At 42.8% G+C, this 17,675-nt stretch overlaps 2 protein-coding genes across 4 annotated transcripts in view; both read right to left on the bottom strand.

Annotated features, from left to right (window-relative positions):
* The window catches only part of mctp1b (multiple C2 domains, transmembrane 1b), a 30,982-nt gene extending 24,947 nt beyond the window's left edge, over window positions 1-6,035 (bottom strand). Inside the window, 2 exon segments of the mRNA XM_069700992.1 lie at window positions 5,057-5,893; window positions 5,896-6,035. Coding sequence (XP_069557093.1) covers window positions 5,057-5,893; window positions 5,896-5,916 — 858 coding nt within the window. The 5' untranslated portion in view covers window positions 5,917-6,035.
* Window positions 6,036-7,674: 1,639 nt separating this feature from the next.
* On the bottom strand, window positions 7,675-16,602 carry septin5b (septin 5b). Of its 3 annotated transcripts, none has more exons than XM_069701021.1 (12): window positions 16,223-16,601; window positions 16,019-16,029; window positions 13,128-13,218; window positions 12,126-12,212; window positions 11,881-12,004; window positions 10,884-11,018; window positions 10,657-10,774; window positions 10,024-10,161; window positions 9,586-9,682; window positions 9,347-9,482; window positions 8,045-8,147; window positions 7,675-7,873 (listed from the first exon to the last, which is right to left on the bottom strand). In XM_069701021.1, the coding sequence occupies exons 1-12, from the start codon at window positions 16,263-16,265 to the stop codon at window positions 7,811-7,813; spliced, it is 1,146 nt and encodes a 381-aa protein (XP_069557122.1). In that variant the 5' UTR covers window positions 16,266-16,601; the 3' UTR covers window positions 7,675-7,810. The 3 variants fall into 3 exon arrangements, with proteins under 3 accessions (XP_069557122.1, XP_069557124.1, XP_069557123.1); XM_069701023.1 differs by having other exon boundaries at window positions 10,060-10,161; window positions 16,223-16,595; XM_069701022.1 differs by lacking the exon at window positions 16,019-16,029 and having other exon boundaries at window positions 13,128-13,211; window positions 16,205-16,602.
* Window positions 16,603-17,675: the final 1,073 nt, after the last annotated feature.

A 17,675-nucleotide genomic window follows, 5' to 3' on the forward strand; every position in this document is an offset into this window, starting at 1 on the left:
GAAGGTGACACATCGTCGATAGCCAATCGCAAACGGCCGGCTACGACGGAGCACCCTCATAAATACGGCGTGACGGGCTTAGAGCCATTTCACACCGTTCAATAACCGCCGTTCGATGACGCGAAGTGATGACTTACGGCGCTCGTCGTCTCTCTCTGGGTCTGCACTACTTACTGAAAGCTCGGCATTTCGCCCGTCACCATCTTCTCATTTGAAACCCAGAAGTGACCATATTTGGTTGAGCCGGGGAGAGCGGGGGGTGGGGGGGAGGGGAAGGGAAGCAGGTGGATCTGATTCGATCTGATTGGGCACCCGAGGGCACTACGCCCCGCCCACCTACAGCGGAAACCTGCATGCGCCACAGGCCTGTCAATCCAACAGGCCACGCCCCCCCTCTGACAAATACCGCTTTTTGAGGCCGAATATCTAATTAATTATGACATTATTTTGAGATGGACCGCAAGAAAAGTAGTAAAAAGGAGCGACTTTAGCAAATGACATCAAAAGGACTTTAACATTTACTGACATTATATTTCAGGCGATAAGTTTAATGGGAGTCTATGAAGCCGGTCCCAAGTGGCCATTACTGGTATTGCACTTTAAGGGATTTCAGCATTGTCAGACCCGGACGCTACGTCCATTTTTATAAAAAGTTTTTTTTTTTTTTTCCTAAACCCCTAACGAAGGTTTGCTGTTTACCGCTACATTTCCCTTCAGTGGACGGGCGTGTTTATTACACGCTTTGCCGTGACATTTGTTGTGCTTCATTTCTGTTGCATCAAATTTGGTAGAGTTGTAGCAGAGAACTTTTAGAACAGCTTCACCGAGAGTAATTGTTGTTCATTTTGGCCTTTGAGCTGTTACTGACTCAATCTGGGGATTTCTTGTTTTTTTTTTTTTGTTTTTTTTTTTTAGATGAAAGGCTTACGAGTTGAGTAGATCCTGCTTCTGTTTTTTCCCTGCTGCTGATTAAGGACTGATTTAATCTTCATGAGTCAACCATTTGTTTTTCCTGTCCCATAAAATCTTAACCTGAAGGGTAGCCGGTATAGCCAAAAAAATGTAGGGCAGTAAAAAGTACGACATTTCCGTAGAAAGTAGAAGTACAGCAAATACTTAAAAATTGTACTTAAATGTAGTTTGCAAGGACACAAAAGGCTCCACAGACCACAGAAAGTTCCTTCCCATCTCTCTCCGACATACAAACCCTTCCTTCGTTTCCGTTTTATAGACGAGGTCGACCTTTCTCACTACAGACATTTCTAACTGCTGTAGCAGGAAAATCACAGATGTAACTGATAACTTTAATAAAGGTTCTGGTCCATTAACATGCATTTAAATCTCACTTACTCCTACTATAAAAAAGAGAAACTCAAGAATGCAGCTAATAGTTTCAATTTACTCAAAATGACTCTACGCCTAATTGCAATACAGACGTTTTTAAAGTTATTCGTTCCATCTTTGTTCCCGGATCTGACTCATCTTTCACAATTACTTATAACTGCTTCCAGCAGCAGACAAAAACTCCCTTTCCCTGTAGTTCGCTGCTGCATTGCGAGACAACAGCATAAAAAAATAAAAAAATAATCCATAATTTTTCTATTTTCCACTGAGGATTAGTGCATAAATTGAAACCGGGACGTCTTATCCTACTTACCATCTGTCCTTTTTGCCTTGACCTTAAGATCCCGTTCTAATTTCGGTCCTCCGTCCAGAATATAATTCCTCCCCATGTGCTGCTCTTTCTACGAGAGAGAAACTCTCAGCTGCAGTAAACAAAATCGACGACTCTCGTACTGTTCAAATTTACAGTTCAAAACATTTGTTGGTTTACTTTGGTGGGATCAGTTGTTAAGTTTTGCAAAAATAATTTTTTTCCCCCTTTCTTTTGTGTGTGGAAGCGTCAACGCTGCAGGGACCGATACTTGTTTTTTTGGTGCCAATATTATTTATAGATATTCTGTACAAGTTCCACAAATGTGATTATTAAACCCTTTTGAAACTTGACACGAAGCTCTGTAATGGAGGTATTTTACAGTTTATTTTCCACACTGACATCTGAAACGGTAAACTTGCATTGAGAATGTATTAATTTTAAATAAATATATATAAAAAAAAAAATCAAACATGTCCGATGTTTTAAAACCTTTGTTTCCAAAGAAGTCGAGACAGTTTCTGGATCATATTTATAGAATGTTTATTTTTAGCATTGTAGAGTCTTAACCTGCTGCAACCCACACGGGGTTAACAGAAGACTCAATAATGCTATGGACCAGTCTCTAGATTCGTATGGGAGAGGTTGTAAGGAGATAACAGACACAATAATCAACTGGAGCTGTAGGGTTACGTTCAACTGCAATTTGTAATAACTTTCATTTCATGTGATGGTTCAAACTGAAAACAGATTTCATCATCTTCTTCAGCGGAATTGTAACCTTCCAGTTGGACTGCACCCTGTCGAGTCTTTGGTCTCTGAGGTTTACAGGTACGCCGAGGTTCCTCTTCCTCCGCTTGTGAAAGGAAGCCACAAGGGAGCAAGAGATCTCTATGGATCCATCACCTTTCTCTGGTTTCAGAGTATATACAGACGTGTCTCCCCTTTGCTTGGTGACCAGGTAAATTGTTGGTTCCCATCGGTCAGCCAGTTTGTGTTTGTTTCTGAGACGGAGATGGCGGACTAAGACCCGGTCCCCAACATCCAACGTGGACTCACGGATAACTTTGCCGAACCTTCTCTTGTTCTTTTCCGCCACTTTACTAGCATTCTTGAGAGCGACTTGGTAGCTTTCCTCAAGATGGCTTATCAACCTTTTCACATACTGCGAATGTGAGAGGTACCGTTTGTTGGTGACAGGTAGTCCAAAGGCTATGTTTATGTGTAAGGAGAAGATGTGGCACAACATCCTTAATAGACGACAGGAGATAGGATCTGAACTTTTCAATGCGCTGGCATTCCTCTTGGGGAAACTATGACAAAACCCTCCAGCAGCACCTTCTAGTTAGCTGGAAGGACCTCCTGAGCTCGACCCTTGAATTTCACTAAGACAATCTTACCACTATCAGCTTGCCGTTTCCTGATTTCAAGTGTTTTTAAAACCTGACGATAGCCATAGGGAAGGGACTTACAATGAGGCAAAGGTTTTTCACACTGCTGGTCATATGCTCCATCAAAAGTCACTCTGCTTGTACACTTCCTCCCTAAAAGTCAGCTCGGCAATTTGCTATTGCTGTGGACTCCATTGTTTAAGATCATAGCCCTCTTAGTCTTTGTTAGGTTGGGACGTGGTTCATCCCTAGCTTCTGTTTGTCCCTCAACGGAAGCTTGAGTTAGTTTAAATCCGGCAGATCAGGGGTGTTGTGGTGAATTTCCCACGTACGCTGCTTTTATTTAAGCGCTCTTCTCTTTGCCTCAACTAGGTGCTGGGTTTGGGTCATTATTGCAGTGGGAGGCAATGTGAGCATTCTCACCACATCTAAAACAATACCACAGTTTAGGTTTAGGCAACTTGGCTGTGATTTGGAATGAAGGAATGAAGGAATGAAGGAATGAAGGAATGAAGGAATGGAGGAACGGACGGTCTCCTCCGTGGAACAACAGGTGATCGTGGTCCTTCAGGGTTAAAGGTGGCTCGCCATCTCGTTCGTCAAGGAGAATCCAAATCCAAAATCTACAGGGTTTTCCAGGTAACTTAAAAACCTAGCCAAGACGCTGCCAAACGAGGTTAACTCCTGGTGCTTGGACAACTCCTGTCACTTCACAGAAACTCTCTCAAAAGGTCGACTTAGTGTTCACACAGTTTTTACTATTCTGTGTTTAGCTGAAGAATTTCACAGTATCGAGCCGCGCTCGTCTGTTCATGCCGTCTTCACTTCTCTGCGCTCGGACTGCTACCTGGAGGGGTGGGACTTAACCTCCTCCAATCAGAAACCTGCATTGCCTGATATAGCCAATGAGAACTACATCTGAACGAAGTGGCTATGATTGACACTGTGTTTGGCAAATAGACAACAACAAAGGAAACATACTATAACCAACGCAGTTTTACTACTGGGTTACACTGCCTTTGTGAATTCAGTGATGAACCCGGTTTACAGACAATGTTTTTTGTGTTCTTGAGCCCATGCAGTGATTTCCACGAGGGAATTGTGCCTGTTTTTCAATGCAGTCCCACCCAAGGGCCCGAAGATCTCAACTATATCTGAATCCTCTCTGAATCTTTTCATTTCTTATCCCAAATGAGGTAACTCAGTGGTGATTGATCCTGTTGTTTACTAATCAAAACCCTTACATTTACAGTACGACAAACTAAACGAGGTCTGTGATGATATTCCCGGGGGGGGGGCAGTAGTTAGTGATGCATGTCCCATCAGCCAACAGTGGCTGTTCCTCCAGAGAGGAACTGTCGATTGAGTTACATCACACTGTTTGGATCTCTTGGAGGTTGAGTCCAAAAACAGGGCTGCAGTTCCCCTTTTCCACCACAGGTGCGGCCAATGAGAACCAAATAAAAATCTTGGGAGATTGTAACTTTAATAAAAGACCAGTGTCTCTTTTAGAGCTGAAAAGATTGGTTGATTGATTGATGAGCAATGTAGTTAATCAGTAATGGACACTTTGTAATTCCTGCTTCCTTGCTCAAACACATTTAAATGCATAGTGATGGCCGTGATCTAAATTATATCTGACCATGTGCTGAGCAAATAATCAATCGAGAAACATCAATAATTCATGAAATAAATAATTCTTAGGAGCAGACACTTTATCCTTGCACTATTGCATAATAAATTTAATAGCTTTTTAATGCATTTTATTCTTAATGGGGTGTCTTCTGTAATAAATCGTTTTATCCATTAGCTGTCTGTTTCCTATTTCCTGCTGACACTGGTGGGTTTTTTTTTTTATCCATGATACACTGTCCATGACTGCAACAGCACCCCCCCCAACTAAACTTGCACAGGTGTCCCGTCATCCATGAACCTGTAATGTCTGTCAGTGCACAGAAATAATACTCGTATCAACAAGCCAAACCACAATATTTAACCGGAGGAAGCTCACCTGCTGCTCATCTTTGCTCTCCAGCTGCGTCTCAACCTGCGTCTCCACCGCTGTTGCGGCAGCTGTCGCCCCGTCGCCCCCGCTGCTGCTGCTGCCGCCGCCGCCGCCGCTGCCGCCGCTCGGTGGCTCGGCCAGCCTCTCCAGACACGCAGACCCCAGAGAGGAGCTCTTGTGGTGGGACTGCAACAGCTGAGCCACCGTGGGTTTGTTCGGGCTGGAAGACTTTTGCTTGACGGACGACTGGAGCTTCTCGCGGCCGAGTCCGGAGCCGCTCCCGGCCACTTTGCCGCAGAGCTGAGCCTCCTTCGCCTCCGCGTCCGCCGGGGAGGAGAAGAGCAGGTCGGGCTGCGAGGAGGAGATCACCCGGTCCAGGACGACGTTGTCCCTCCGCTTCATCTTTCGGAACATCCACATGCCGCGCTCCTTCTTCTCCTCGGGGTCTCGGGCGCCCAGCTTGGGGCTGAGCAGCGGCTTGGCTTTGGCTTGGAACTGTTTCCACAGCGTGTTCTGTTGGGACGAGCTGCTCTCATTCTCGTCCCCTTCAGCCTGCTCCATTCCCGCCTCTGCTCGGAGCTCAGACTGTCCGGCTGTCACAGCGATGGACGGGCTACTGATCCGCAGGCTCCGTTTCCTCCACTCAGCCGCATCACCGCGACACGGAGACGCGGAAACACGAGCGCGACCACTTGACGTGTTTTGGCGGTCGACCGGGCCGTCCAGCCCTCTTTTCCACAAACATTCACGGCACCAGGCAGAGGGAACACCGCAGGGCCGGTCCTGACTTCCTGGGAGCCCGAGACTCAAAAGGCTCTGCCAACCCCCCACCACCCCACCCCACATAGCAACTTTTGTAGCGCCATCTTCTGGTCAAAATTCCCATTTACACATCAGCTTTTAACAAACTCTATTTCCCATAAATCCTAAAGGATTCAAAGGTTAAACATCAAGGTTAAACATAAAAGGAAACTCAATGAAGAAGTCCAGTGTCTGTGGTCGGTTCACTGTCTGTAATAACAGCAGGACGTTTACTTATTGACATAAGACCAAAAACACTTTAGATGAAAAGAAAGATTTTAATTTGATTCTTCTACCTTCTGTTCATCGTCCTGGTTTTGCTGTAAACATCTTTGTAACCCTATATTTTAAAAAGGGTTACGAATATAAACAAAAAGTTATGATTGCTAATTATTACAATAAAGCTAATATATTGTCGGGATTTCATCTTGATCGCGAGTTTATTTCTCAACAACGTGAATTTCTGACAGAACTCCACACATTAACATCCGTAACAGGAGATAGTGAGAATTATTGGTTGTTATGTTGCGAACACAGCCTCCTGAAATGTGCCCTGCAAATTGAATCTACATACTACAAGTAAGATCGGACAGTTATGATTGTACGCTGCACCGCTTTGTGGGTAAATTCTTTATAAAGGGCGGGGTTGAAGGGTTTGATTGCCGTACCGTTTTTCCGATAAATACATTTAAAAACACTTTAATGTGACGACCGTCAGCGTATATCGCACTGCAGATTGTGACAAAACACCCGTTACGTTATTGTTTCTTCGGCTAACATGTCGGACGGTGGATAAATGTCGAAACAAAAGACTTTGTCACGAGTACCATCTCACAAATTTTGCATTTTGCGTTGACTCTGAAACATTTATGGTATTTTCCTCTATAACGTTGCCAAGCAACCCAACCGGATATCACATCGTTAAGTTCACGAGAAGATACAAAGTCAGTGTCAAGTTTTTCCTCGTTTAGACGTGAAAAATAAGGTAATTTTACGTAATTAACGCTATATAAGTTACTTAACACAGATTACATAAGTTAAATACGTTACGTTGTTTACGTGACCAACATACGTTACGTTAAAGATACCCACGTTGACTTTTGCTTTTTCACGGACTCAAACGTCCAGTCGGTCGTCCAGGTGAAAGTCCTCTGTTTGCTCCACCAAAACCCTCTGAACTCGGACGTTGTCACTCTTCGTACTTTGTCACATGACCTCCTTCTTCGACCGTGCTGGTGCGTGCGTGCACTTTTCACGCCTGGGCGAGACAAAACATGACACTAACACGGTGCCCTCTAGTGGACCGAAGGTGTTATTACAAGCTTTGCCGCGATACCGGTCTGGGTTAAAACACATTTGGGGATTAATTGGCTCCAGAATTGAATAAATTCTGGTATTTAATCAACTCGAAGCTTTATCCAAAATAAATTTAGAAATGTCAACGCATCACTACTTTAAAAAAAATAATTTCTTATCTATTATTAGGAGTAAACCCTGCGCTCAGATCCGACACGCCAAAACAAAACCGTCATGGGCTTTTCAATCCCTCCGAACGACGAGTCGGCGCTCACACCATCGGCGCGTAAACTGCTGAATAAACTCATCGCACGGTGCGTTCGTCTCGTTTCGTATTTCAAGTACAAGAAATCTACCCTGATCTAAAGGTAACAAAGTGCAAGATACTCCCTACTGCCTAACAAGACTCACTTGGCTAATGACTGTGTTCAACAAAAAAAAGAAAGTTCATGAAACGGCAAAAACAGCATGCTGTCGTTCATCTACTGTTACTCCGTGAACAGTTAAATTATTAAAAACGAAAACGATTTTTCCTCCCTGTCATCCCCAGCGGAAGAGACGGCATTAGTGACGGATTACTGTTTTGTTCGCCTCCTGAACTGAAATAAAAGATATAGAGATGCAACGGGGAGGGGTGGGGGTGTCGGTGAGGGGGGGGGGGTGTCACAGGTCCTGCTCGTGCATCTGCTGCTGCATCTTCTGGAGCATCTGCTGCATCCGCTTCAGCTTCAGCGCGGCACCGGAGACGACGGCGGGGCAGAGAAAAAGGGAACACGAGAGGAGGGGATGATGATGAGAGGCAGCTTACGTAATAACACATATGGGTCATCGATTCACATCAGCGTCTCGGTTACGCAGCACCTGCTGCGACGCATCATCCCTGATCGCGCCACTCACTTCCTCATCTTTCCTCTTGATGAGCCTCTCCGTCTCCACGTCGGGCGCGGCCAGCGGCAGGATCGGGACGGGACTCTCCACCCGCTTATCCGCATTCATCTTACTGTGACGGGAGACACGAACGCGGACAGATAAGATAGTTACTTTATCGATGCCGCAAGGGGACTTTTTTTTTTTTTTTTTTGAACATGAAGGATGAGAACGGCAGGCCGCCGGGTTTGTTTCGGTGCAGTAATCCATCGCAGTGATCAGGTACTTAGACTCGTAATTGTGTGACAAACCGCGAGCAGACTCTTCGAAGCCACAGCGTGCAGCATTTTCATGTGATCTGAGCAGCTTTGAAATTATTTTGATGAGGGAAAATGTTTTGAAAAATCCCAGTGGAAACTTTGACCAAAATTTGACGAACAATTTTGACTTTGTAGGTCAAAAATCATAAGCTTGATGCTTTATCACCCATCTTTGACTTGGCAAGTAGAAAATGTTACTTTGTTCAGTCAAATTTTTTGCCTTACCAGAAATATTTTTATAACGAGCGCAAATTTTACTTGAATATGTGACAGAACTTTTGAGTTTTCTTCACATATTTTATGTTTAGTTAAAGTCAAACATGTCACTTTTTAATCAAGATTTTTTTTTATTAATTTGATGTTTTATTTTACAATTTGAGTTTACCACAATATTTTTTTAAATTATGACTAACTTTCTACATCAAAAATTTTGCTTAAAACAAAGACTATTTTTTGTTATAATTTTTATTTTATAATTTTTACTTTTGATCTCAGTTTTTACTTGGTGAGATTAAGTTTGATTTAGCTTCTTCTTTTTTTTTTTTAAATCAAGTAAAAAATATAAATAGCAAAAAATATTATTTATCGATCAAAACTTTTTGTTAAAGTCATGGCATAATTTTGACCTTTTAAAACATATTTTTGACATAGTAGGTCAAAAATGTAACTTTGTGTCATCATTTTGACTGGATTAAGAACATTTTGACAAAACATGAATATTCTTTTATTAAGTAAAAATTTTGAGATAAAACCTCCACTTACTCTAAGTAAAAACTTTGACTACAAATGTGACATAATCCTGACTTCCCATCAGTTAACGCTGACATAATAACTCAAAAACGTTTTATCACATAATTTTGAAGCTTAACGCCAAAAGAATATTATTTACACAAAACAATGTCTTTCATTGTAAATAACTTTTCTTAATTTTTTTTTTTTTTTTTTTTTGCCTGGCAGAAATAAGCTTTACACAAATACAAGCCAAAGTTGATGCCAAAGCTAACACGCCCACCTGGTCATGGTCTGGATGCACTGAGCCCTGTAGTTCTCGTAGTGACAGTCGCTGGTGATGTCCTTCAGGTCGTGCATGTGGGTTCTTATCAGCATCGTCCTGAGCTTCACGAAGTCGCAGTGGGACGGGTTCTCCACTGCACACACGGAGAACGTTCGGGTCAGCGCCGCTCGGATTGGAGAGGGGGAGGGACCGAACGGTCCGACAAGCTGCAGAGAGTTCCCGGTTCGCTTTCTTACCCTCCACGATGCCCCAGGGGTAGAGCCTCCCTCTCACTCGCTGACCTCGCGCCTCCACCACGGTGTTGCTGCCAATCACCGCGAACGGAGTGCTCTCCTGCATCACAGAGCAGCAGCGACACAGCAAAACACTCAGATCCTCGACTTACAGTAAAGGCAGCAATGCCGGCACGTGGCGTGGTGCTCCATTACAAAGCACACATTCTGCATTTTTATAATTCTACTCGGGCTAAATATCAGAAAACTTGAGTTACGAAAAGTAGAAGCGGTCATCACAGGGAGGGCTGAGGGACATTTTACCCAGAAATTGAAAATTTGATAGAAAAAAAAAAAAAAAAAAAAAGGCAAGAAAAGCAGAAAAATCCTCAAAGCTACTGAAATGTAAATGCATTTTGTTGTTTTCCAACACAGACAACAGAAGAACTGGAAATCACGGACCGTGTTTGAGACCCGATCGATCCGAAATCGATTCACCTTCAGCTCTTTATCTTGCTTCTTGAACTCCTCGTCCTCATCCGAGTCGCAGTCGGGGAACTGATAGATCTTTATCCCGTACTTTTCGATCTCTTCCCTCAGCTGGAGGGAGCGAAACGCACGAGGGATGTGACGCACAACAGCACAAACACACACATACAGTACATCCTCCCACGGAGAGCTAAAATTTAACAGGAAGTCGGTGGCCTTCTGTACGTGAAGGACTTCAAACTCCTGATAAAAAATTAAATTAAATTTAAAAAAAAAAATCTCTGGAGAAAACAAAATCAGAGTCATCCAGCACATAAAAGGAGCTGAAAACGGTCCCAAATCTAATACTGAAGTTCAATTTCCATACTTGTAAACTCAATCACGGCTTAATCTGTCGTGGATTTTTACTAAATCAGGTCAGAAAATCGGTAAATAAATACTCCTTATTTATTTCTTCTGCGGCTACAAAAAAAAAACAACAACAAAGCAGTGATGTAAATTTAAAACGATTTTTGCTGCACAAACAGAAAGGTCAGAGCGTGAACTCGGCTTTTATTCCGCGCACGTACGGCTTGCCTTTACAGCGGCGAGACCCCGTGTATTTACCCGCTCTTTGAGCTTCTTTATCTCGAGGGGAGTGAGGCAGTCGGCCTTGGCGATGAGAGGAACCACGTTCACTTTGCCCTGCATGGCCTTCATGAACTCGATGTCCACGGGACGAAGCCTGCGGGGGGGGGGACCGTCGCCATCTTAACACGTGTGCAGGAGTGGTATGTGTACGTCAGGCAGTGTGTGTGTGTGTGTGTGTGTGCGTGTGCGTGTGTGTGTGTTACCCATGTCCGAACGGAGGTATGAAGTAGAGGCAGCAGTGCACTCTGTTGTCCTGGATGTTCTTTCGGTTGAGTCCGCTCTCGTCTCTGAAGTACTGCTCGAACTGCTGCTCGATGTAGTCGGTGATGGGCCTCCAGCTGGAAGACGGGAGCGCGTGTTTTAACTACAAATCAAACCCGAGCTTTTGAAGGAATCGTCTGGCGATTTGGGCGATGAACTCGAACAGCTCTCTCGCCACCGCTTTCCGCAAACAAAATAACGCGATAGGAACGCGAGACGGCGGTTGGCTTAGCTTGGCATCGCGCCTGGAAGCTGAGTAGCATTGGCTCTAAAGAGTTTGAACAAAAATACACACGCCTGACCTTGGAGCCGACGCATAGACTGTATGCAAAAGTGGACGTGGCTTCCGGGTCGGAAACGAGGCCCTTTAAGCTGCAATACCACCGAGTGCCACTAGAGGTTGGTTCCAAAAAAAAGCCTCCGGCTCCGTAGACTCCCAGTCAACACATTTTTCCCACGAGTTATCCCGGATGTTGTTAGCTAAAGTCACTCCTTCTTATTAGTTTTCTGGCGGTCCATCTGAAAATAATCCCGTCATTAATTTGGAAAATAAGCTTCAAAAAGATGTGTTTTTGAGGGGGCGTGTCTGTTTGATTGACAGGCCTGTGGCGCAGTCAGGTTCCAGCTATCGGTGGGCGGGACGTAGTATCGTCAGGTTTCCCATCAGATGGAGTCAGATCCACCGCTCCCACCCCCTCCCCCCCCTCCCCCCAGCTCGCCCAAATATGGTCACTTCCTGCTCCAAACCGCTCCGAACTAGCAAGACGGCGACGGCCGAAATACGAATTCGAGGCTTCCTCAAGGTCATCTAAGCCTCGGACCCATTAACTAATTAACCTAAAGCAATTGTAAGCGTCCCCCATTTAATACTATTAATCATCCAAGCCCACAGAGCTGCTTGTATTGACCAGATCTCGCGATATAAAGGGATCCCCTCACCACTCGGTGTTGTTGACGGCGTCTCCAAAACCCGGAGTGTCCACAATGGTCAGTTTCAACTTCACCCCCTTCTCCTCGATGTCCACCGTGTGCTTCATGATCTCCACCGTCTGATTGATTCGCTCTTCAGGGGGGGAGGAAAAAAACAAAAACAAAACAGCAAACAGACAAGACATTTTGAACGTAGTCTGAACTGCGATAAAAGATAAAAGACCAAAAAGAGGTGTGATTGATTCGTCACTCACCCTCAGCATTGAGCAGCTTTCTGTCTTTATGCAGATCAGTGAGGAAGAGGCTGTTCACCAAAGTGGATTTACCCAGGCCAGACTCTCCTGGAAAACACACACACACACACACACACACACACACACACACACACACACACACACACACACACACACACACACACACACACACACACACACACACACACACACACACACACACACAAATGGACTCAGGATGTCTGAACACAAACCCTTTCATTGTTCCTCTGACATTTTGTATCGCTAATAATAATAATAATAATAATGGGTACTTTATGGACAAAAAATGGTTTAAAACGGAAAACTTGAAAATGTGAAGGTAATTTATTCTCAACGTTTAAGCAGCTCGTCACATTTCGTCTCCAGTTTGTGACTCAGATTTTTAACAGACATTTTCACAGCACACATGAGATTTGTAAAAGCTGCGATGTTGCGGAGGTGTGATGGGAAAGCTGCCTCCAAACAAGGAGTCTGTGATGGTTTGAGACTTTTTGAAGACAGCTTTGGATTTTTACTGCTTGCTGCAGTCGAAAGAAATTTAGATGAAATATTCAGTACAAACATTAGTTTTTATAAATCAAAGAAAATGATAATACATGTAAAGACAATGTGGCGAGTTCACTGTGTAATAACAGCAGGACAGTCCAGTGTCTGTGGTGAGTTCACTGTCTGTAATGAGTTCACTGTCCGTGGGGAGTTCACTGTCTTATGGTTAGTTCACTGTCCTATGGTTAGTTCACTGTCCGTGGTGAGTTCATGCCTGTGGTTTGTTCAATTTCTATGGTTGGTTCACTGTCCATGGTGAGTTCACTATCCGTGGTGAGTTCAATGTCTGTGCCGAGTTCAATGTCTGTGGTGAGTTCAATGTCTATGGTGGGTTCACAGTCTGTAATAACAGTAGGACAGTCCAGCATCTGTGGTTACAGTAGGACAGTGGAGTGTCCGTGGTGAGTTCACCGTCAACAAAGCTCCGTCCCTCACCTGCCACCATGAGGGTGAAGTCGAAGCCCTTCTTCACCGACTTCCTGTGCACCTGGTTGGGCAGCGTCGCGAAACCAACGTAGTCTTTTTCCTGGAAAACAAGAGAACAGCGAAGTCAGCTGCGATGACATCATCAATATATCATGACGGCCAATCACGTGGCCCGCTTGGTCCAAACTGCGCTACGGTGCGGTAGCCGTGTTAGTAGGACATTCCCATGATCTCTTTCATGTTTTATGGAGGAGGGCGGCTGCGAGCGAGAGCGCCCCGAGGTTTCTCCCCGAGTATTCATAATGCAGAGTGGCAGAAGGGGCGGGGAGCGTGGACAGTGAACGCGACACGACAGAGGCTCTTACAGTGTGTCTAAGTATGAGGAAAAACATAAAGCAATTAAAACTGTATTAGCCTGCACCAGATTGAAGACTTTTATATAAATATACTTTATATATATGTATATCTTTATATTTTTTTTCATGTATATATCCTCACTATATTACATTACAAGGTATTGTTCTTATGACATTCCTTTCTGTTGTACTTGTTCTTATTGCAATTGTATTATAACATCAATTTAACAATGCATCTAAAAGCAAAAAAAAATAAATGTAAACCAACTTAAAAGAAAGTAAACCAACCTAAAAAAAAGTGAACCATCTTGAAAAAAAAAAAAGTAATAAAAAAAAAAAAGTAAACCCACTGAAAAAACCCAATGTAAACCAACCTAAAACCAATTAAAAAATGTTTTAAACCAACCTAAATAAATTAACAATAAAATGTAGACAAACCTGAATTTATTTATTTTTAAATCAACCTTAAAAAAAAAAAGTAAAACAACCTAAAAAAAAAAAAAATGTAAACCAACCTAAAAGAACTTAAAAAATATATATATCTGAGTATGAGGAAGAAGGAAAACTTCAAAACATAGGAGACAGACGGAACGACGGCCCATCAAGCATTTAAGTTTTCCAAAACATTTCCACTTGAGGATGCGGTGAGCTTTTGATACCAAATCGAATGTAGAGTGCATGAGCTGCGTCTGAGGGTGTTTTCTTTAAGTGTGGGTTCGTGTTGGTGTGTGTGTTGCTTCCATATTGACATTTTATCTGTGGAAGCGTTTGCAGGTCGCAGGTCACACATTCACACCCACCCACACACACACACACACACACACACACACACACACACGCACACAGATACACACCCAGATTGCTTCGTCTGCTCTGACTCAGCCTCGACGCCGCCGTCCAACACGACATGAAAACACAAAAACTGCAAAGCCGCATGAAGGAGAGAGAAAAGAAAAATAAGAAAAAAAAAAAATGAAATGAGAAGTGAGTCTGAAAATAGCGAGCGAGAAGCTGCCAGGTTTTCTGTTCCAGAGAGGATTTGCAACCGGTTTTCTGCACATAAAACCCCTTCAAACCTTTACGTTGGTGTGAAAAATCCTTTTATATGTCAAAGGGAGATACATTCTCTAAATTCTTCACATTTTTCAGCTATTTATTCTATTAAAGATAGAAAATATTCTCTGATTCTAGACCTTGAAATCAAGTGAAAGTGAATATTTTTCAGTTTTTCTTTGTCGGTTGGATAAACGAAAACCCTTTTTCTGATCTTAGATAGCTTTTAAGGTTGGAAAAAAAAAAAAACATCTTTCTTTGTCTTTCTTTGTTGTTGATGCGCAACTATTTTGATGAATTCTTGACATTTTCAGCTATTTATTTCAGCAAATATACCAAATATTTAATGATTCTAGTTCTCACAATAAAAGGATTTGCTGCTTCCATCAGTCTTCTTTCACTGCAAAGTGAAAATTCTTCCATTTTGGTTTGTTGGTTGGACAAAACAATAAACTTGTTATGCTCGTAAGTGTCTTTTAAATTGAAAAAAAAAAAAAAATCATCTTTACTCCACTAAAAGATTAAATTTGACATTTTAAAGCTGCGCTTGTTTGTTTGTTCCACATAAAGTTAATCTGTGATTATTTTGATCAGTTCTTCACATTTTTGTCTGTTTATTTCAACAAGAATGTCAAATATTCCCTCCAATATAAAGATTTGTGGCTTTTTCTCAGTTTTCTATGAAATATGTTTTCATTTTTGGTTTGTTGGGCAAAAAACTTTTTTTTTTCTCATTTTAACGAGCATTGAGGTTGTAAAAATCGTTTTATTCTACACTATAATGACGCATTACATTACATATATTTTACAGCTGAATCGATTTATTGACAAACAGAAATCAGGAATTTTAATCATTTCTTCACAGTTTGAATAATTTTTGCAGCTAAAATGTAAAAAAAAAAAAAATCTCCAATTTCAGCTTTAGACTTCTTAGTTTTGGACAGCTGGTTAGACACAAAAAAAAAGACATTATTTAACAGATTATGACTCTTTAAAGGCCATCTTTCATTCTGACATTTTAGAGGTTCAACAATTTATCAAGAAAATAATCATGTTGATTGTTGGCAAATTAAGGCTTTGTCCACTGACCACCTGCTATTTTATGGTCTGTACTTGTTACAGCGCTGAATGTTTACAGATGTTTACAGATGTTACTTGCTGAAGAAGGTGAGGAGGAGGATGGTGTCAGCTCCTGGTTTTACTTACAGGTTGAATTGATCATGTAACAGCAGTGTGATGATGATGATGATGATGATGATGATGATGATGATGATGATGATAATGAGAAGTGTGACATCCCTGATCAGGTCACCAACCATCACAGCTGCAAACCGGCACAACAATACAGAGGAGTGAGGCTTTTATTTTGTAAGAGTCATGTAGCCCAAACACACACACACACACACACGCACACGCACGCACGCACACACACACACACACACACACACACACACACACACACACACACACACACACACACCTGTCTCTTACCTCTCCATTATCTGCGTCATGAAGCGAAATTCCAGGAGACATCGGACAGCGCGAGACGCAGACACATGCAGCCGTCCGTCCCCATGAGGACAACATCCGGCGAGAAAAAAAAAAAAAAAAAAATTAATAAAAAATTAATAAGATGCTCAATTAAACAACCAGCTGCGACGCGCGCCACGCTATCACCACCTGCGGGAAGCTCACCTGTCCGGGGCGCGCGGCTCCTGTAGCGGCTGTTGGCCGTCATCTTTGGAGCCAGCTGGTTGGAAGATGCGTTCAAAAACCGCAGGGAAGGGAAGGGAAGGGGGAGGTGTGGATGTGGAGTCTGGAGTGCGTCCCTGTTTTTGGACGGTGTTCGTCCGTCACAGCACTAGGATGCTCACACGCGCACGGATCAATCCGGATCTGAGAGAAATCCCCGCGCATCCGTCGCTCAGGCGTCGTTGTGCGTGGTTTTTTTTTTTCGCTCTGCTCCGCTGTCTGGGTGTCCCAGTTTATTTGTGACAGGGTCTGGGTGCAGTTCAGGCGAGGCGCCACGTGGGGGCAGTGTAGCTCCGCGTCTGCACTAAAGAACCTGCTGCTGTTTTTTCAAATGCTGCAGTTTCACTCTGAATTTCAACCGAGGGATGATCATTTTAAAGTACGCAACAGTTCAAGGAGCAGTTTTTCAAGCACATGGTAATGACCGGAAGTAAACAGCAGGAGCTCGTGGAGTAAAAAATACTCAATACTCGATCAAAAGCTCTTTAAATAAGAGGTCAGTACAGTCAAAAGCACAAATTCAAAAGTACTTGGTTCTTGAGACCGATATATCATTTTATATCAGATTATCAAACTGTTGTAGCTGCTTCAGTAAGAGCTAATTTCTACAGCTTCATAAACACTTGTGGTTTTTGTATCCAGTGGTTTCCAAACTAAGGGGGGGGGGGGGGCAGTTGGTGGTGATGGTTATGTGATAAAGTATTATCTTTTGAAACCAGACATTTGGAGGAAAACGCCACCTCCGAAATCATCTGAAACCTGCTGCGTTGTAAGAGGTTGGAGTTTTATAACAATTTTTTTTTTTTTTTTTTAGCAATTAGTTGTCAGTTAAATGAATTGAGTTCAAGAAAAAAAAATCAAACGTTTCATTCTGCAAATTAAAATGAAAATAGTCAAGTTAAAACACCTTACAACTGCACTTACTTTGCCTAATTAATACCACAAAGTAAAAATATAAAAACAAATCCCAATTTAAGAAATAAAACAGGTAAAATACATGTATGAATTGTCAGACCTGAAGGCTTCAAAGGACAATAAGGGCTGAGAGGTTTGGTGCCACATCCTGCACAGAAAACAAAATGTTTATGTGGCAACGTGCCTGATACTTCCTCCGGAAGCAGAATTTCAGTTTCATTTGAATTTCAAATATGTTTTATAATCTCCTGAAGCTATGTATACGTCTATTTATGGCCGTGATCTTCAGGCGCTCAGGCGGCACTGCATTGAAAACAGACACGAACATGTAGTGGAAATCACTGCACGGGCTCAGGAACACTTCCGAAAATTTGAGTTTGTCGCTGCATCCACAAATGCAGGTTAAAACTCCACCATGCAAAGAAGAAACCAGATATAAACATGATCCAGAAACATCGCCGCCTCCTCTGGAGCCCGAGCT

Source organism: Brachyistius frenatus, unplaced genomic scaffold (genome assembly GCF_029030835.1).
Source record: "Brachyistius frenatus isolate BFR_SWC_R1_liver_20210118 unplaced genomic scaffold, ASM2903083v1 Contig_35, whole genome shotgun sequence".
Taxonomy (NCBI): domain Eukaryota; kingdom Metazoa; phylum Chordata; class Actinopteri; family Embiotocidae; genus Brachyistius; species Brachyistius frenatus.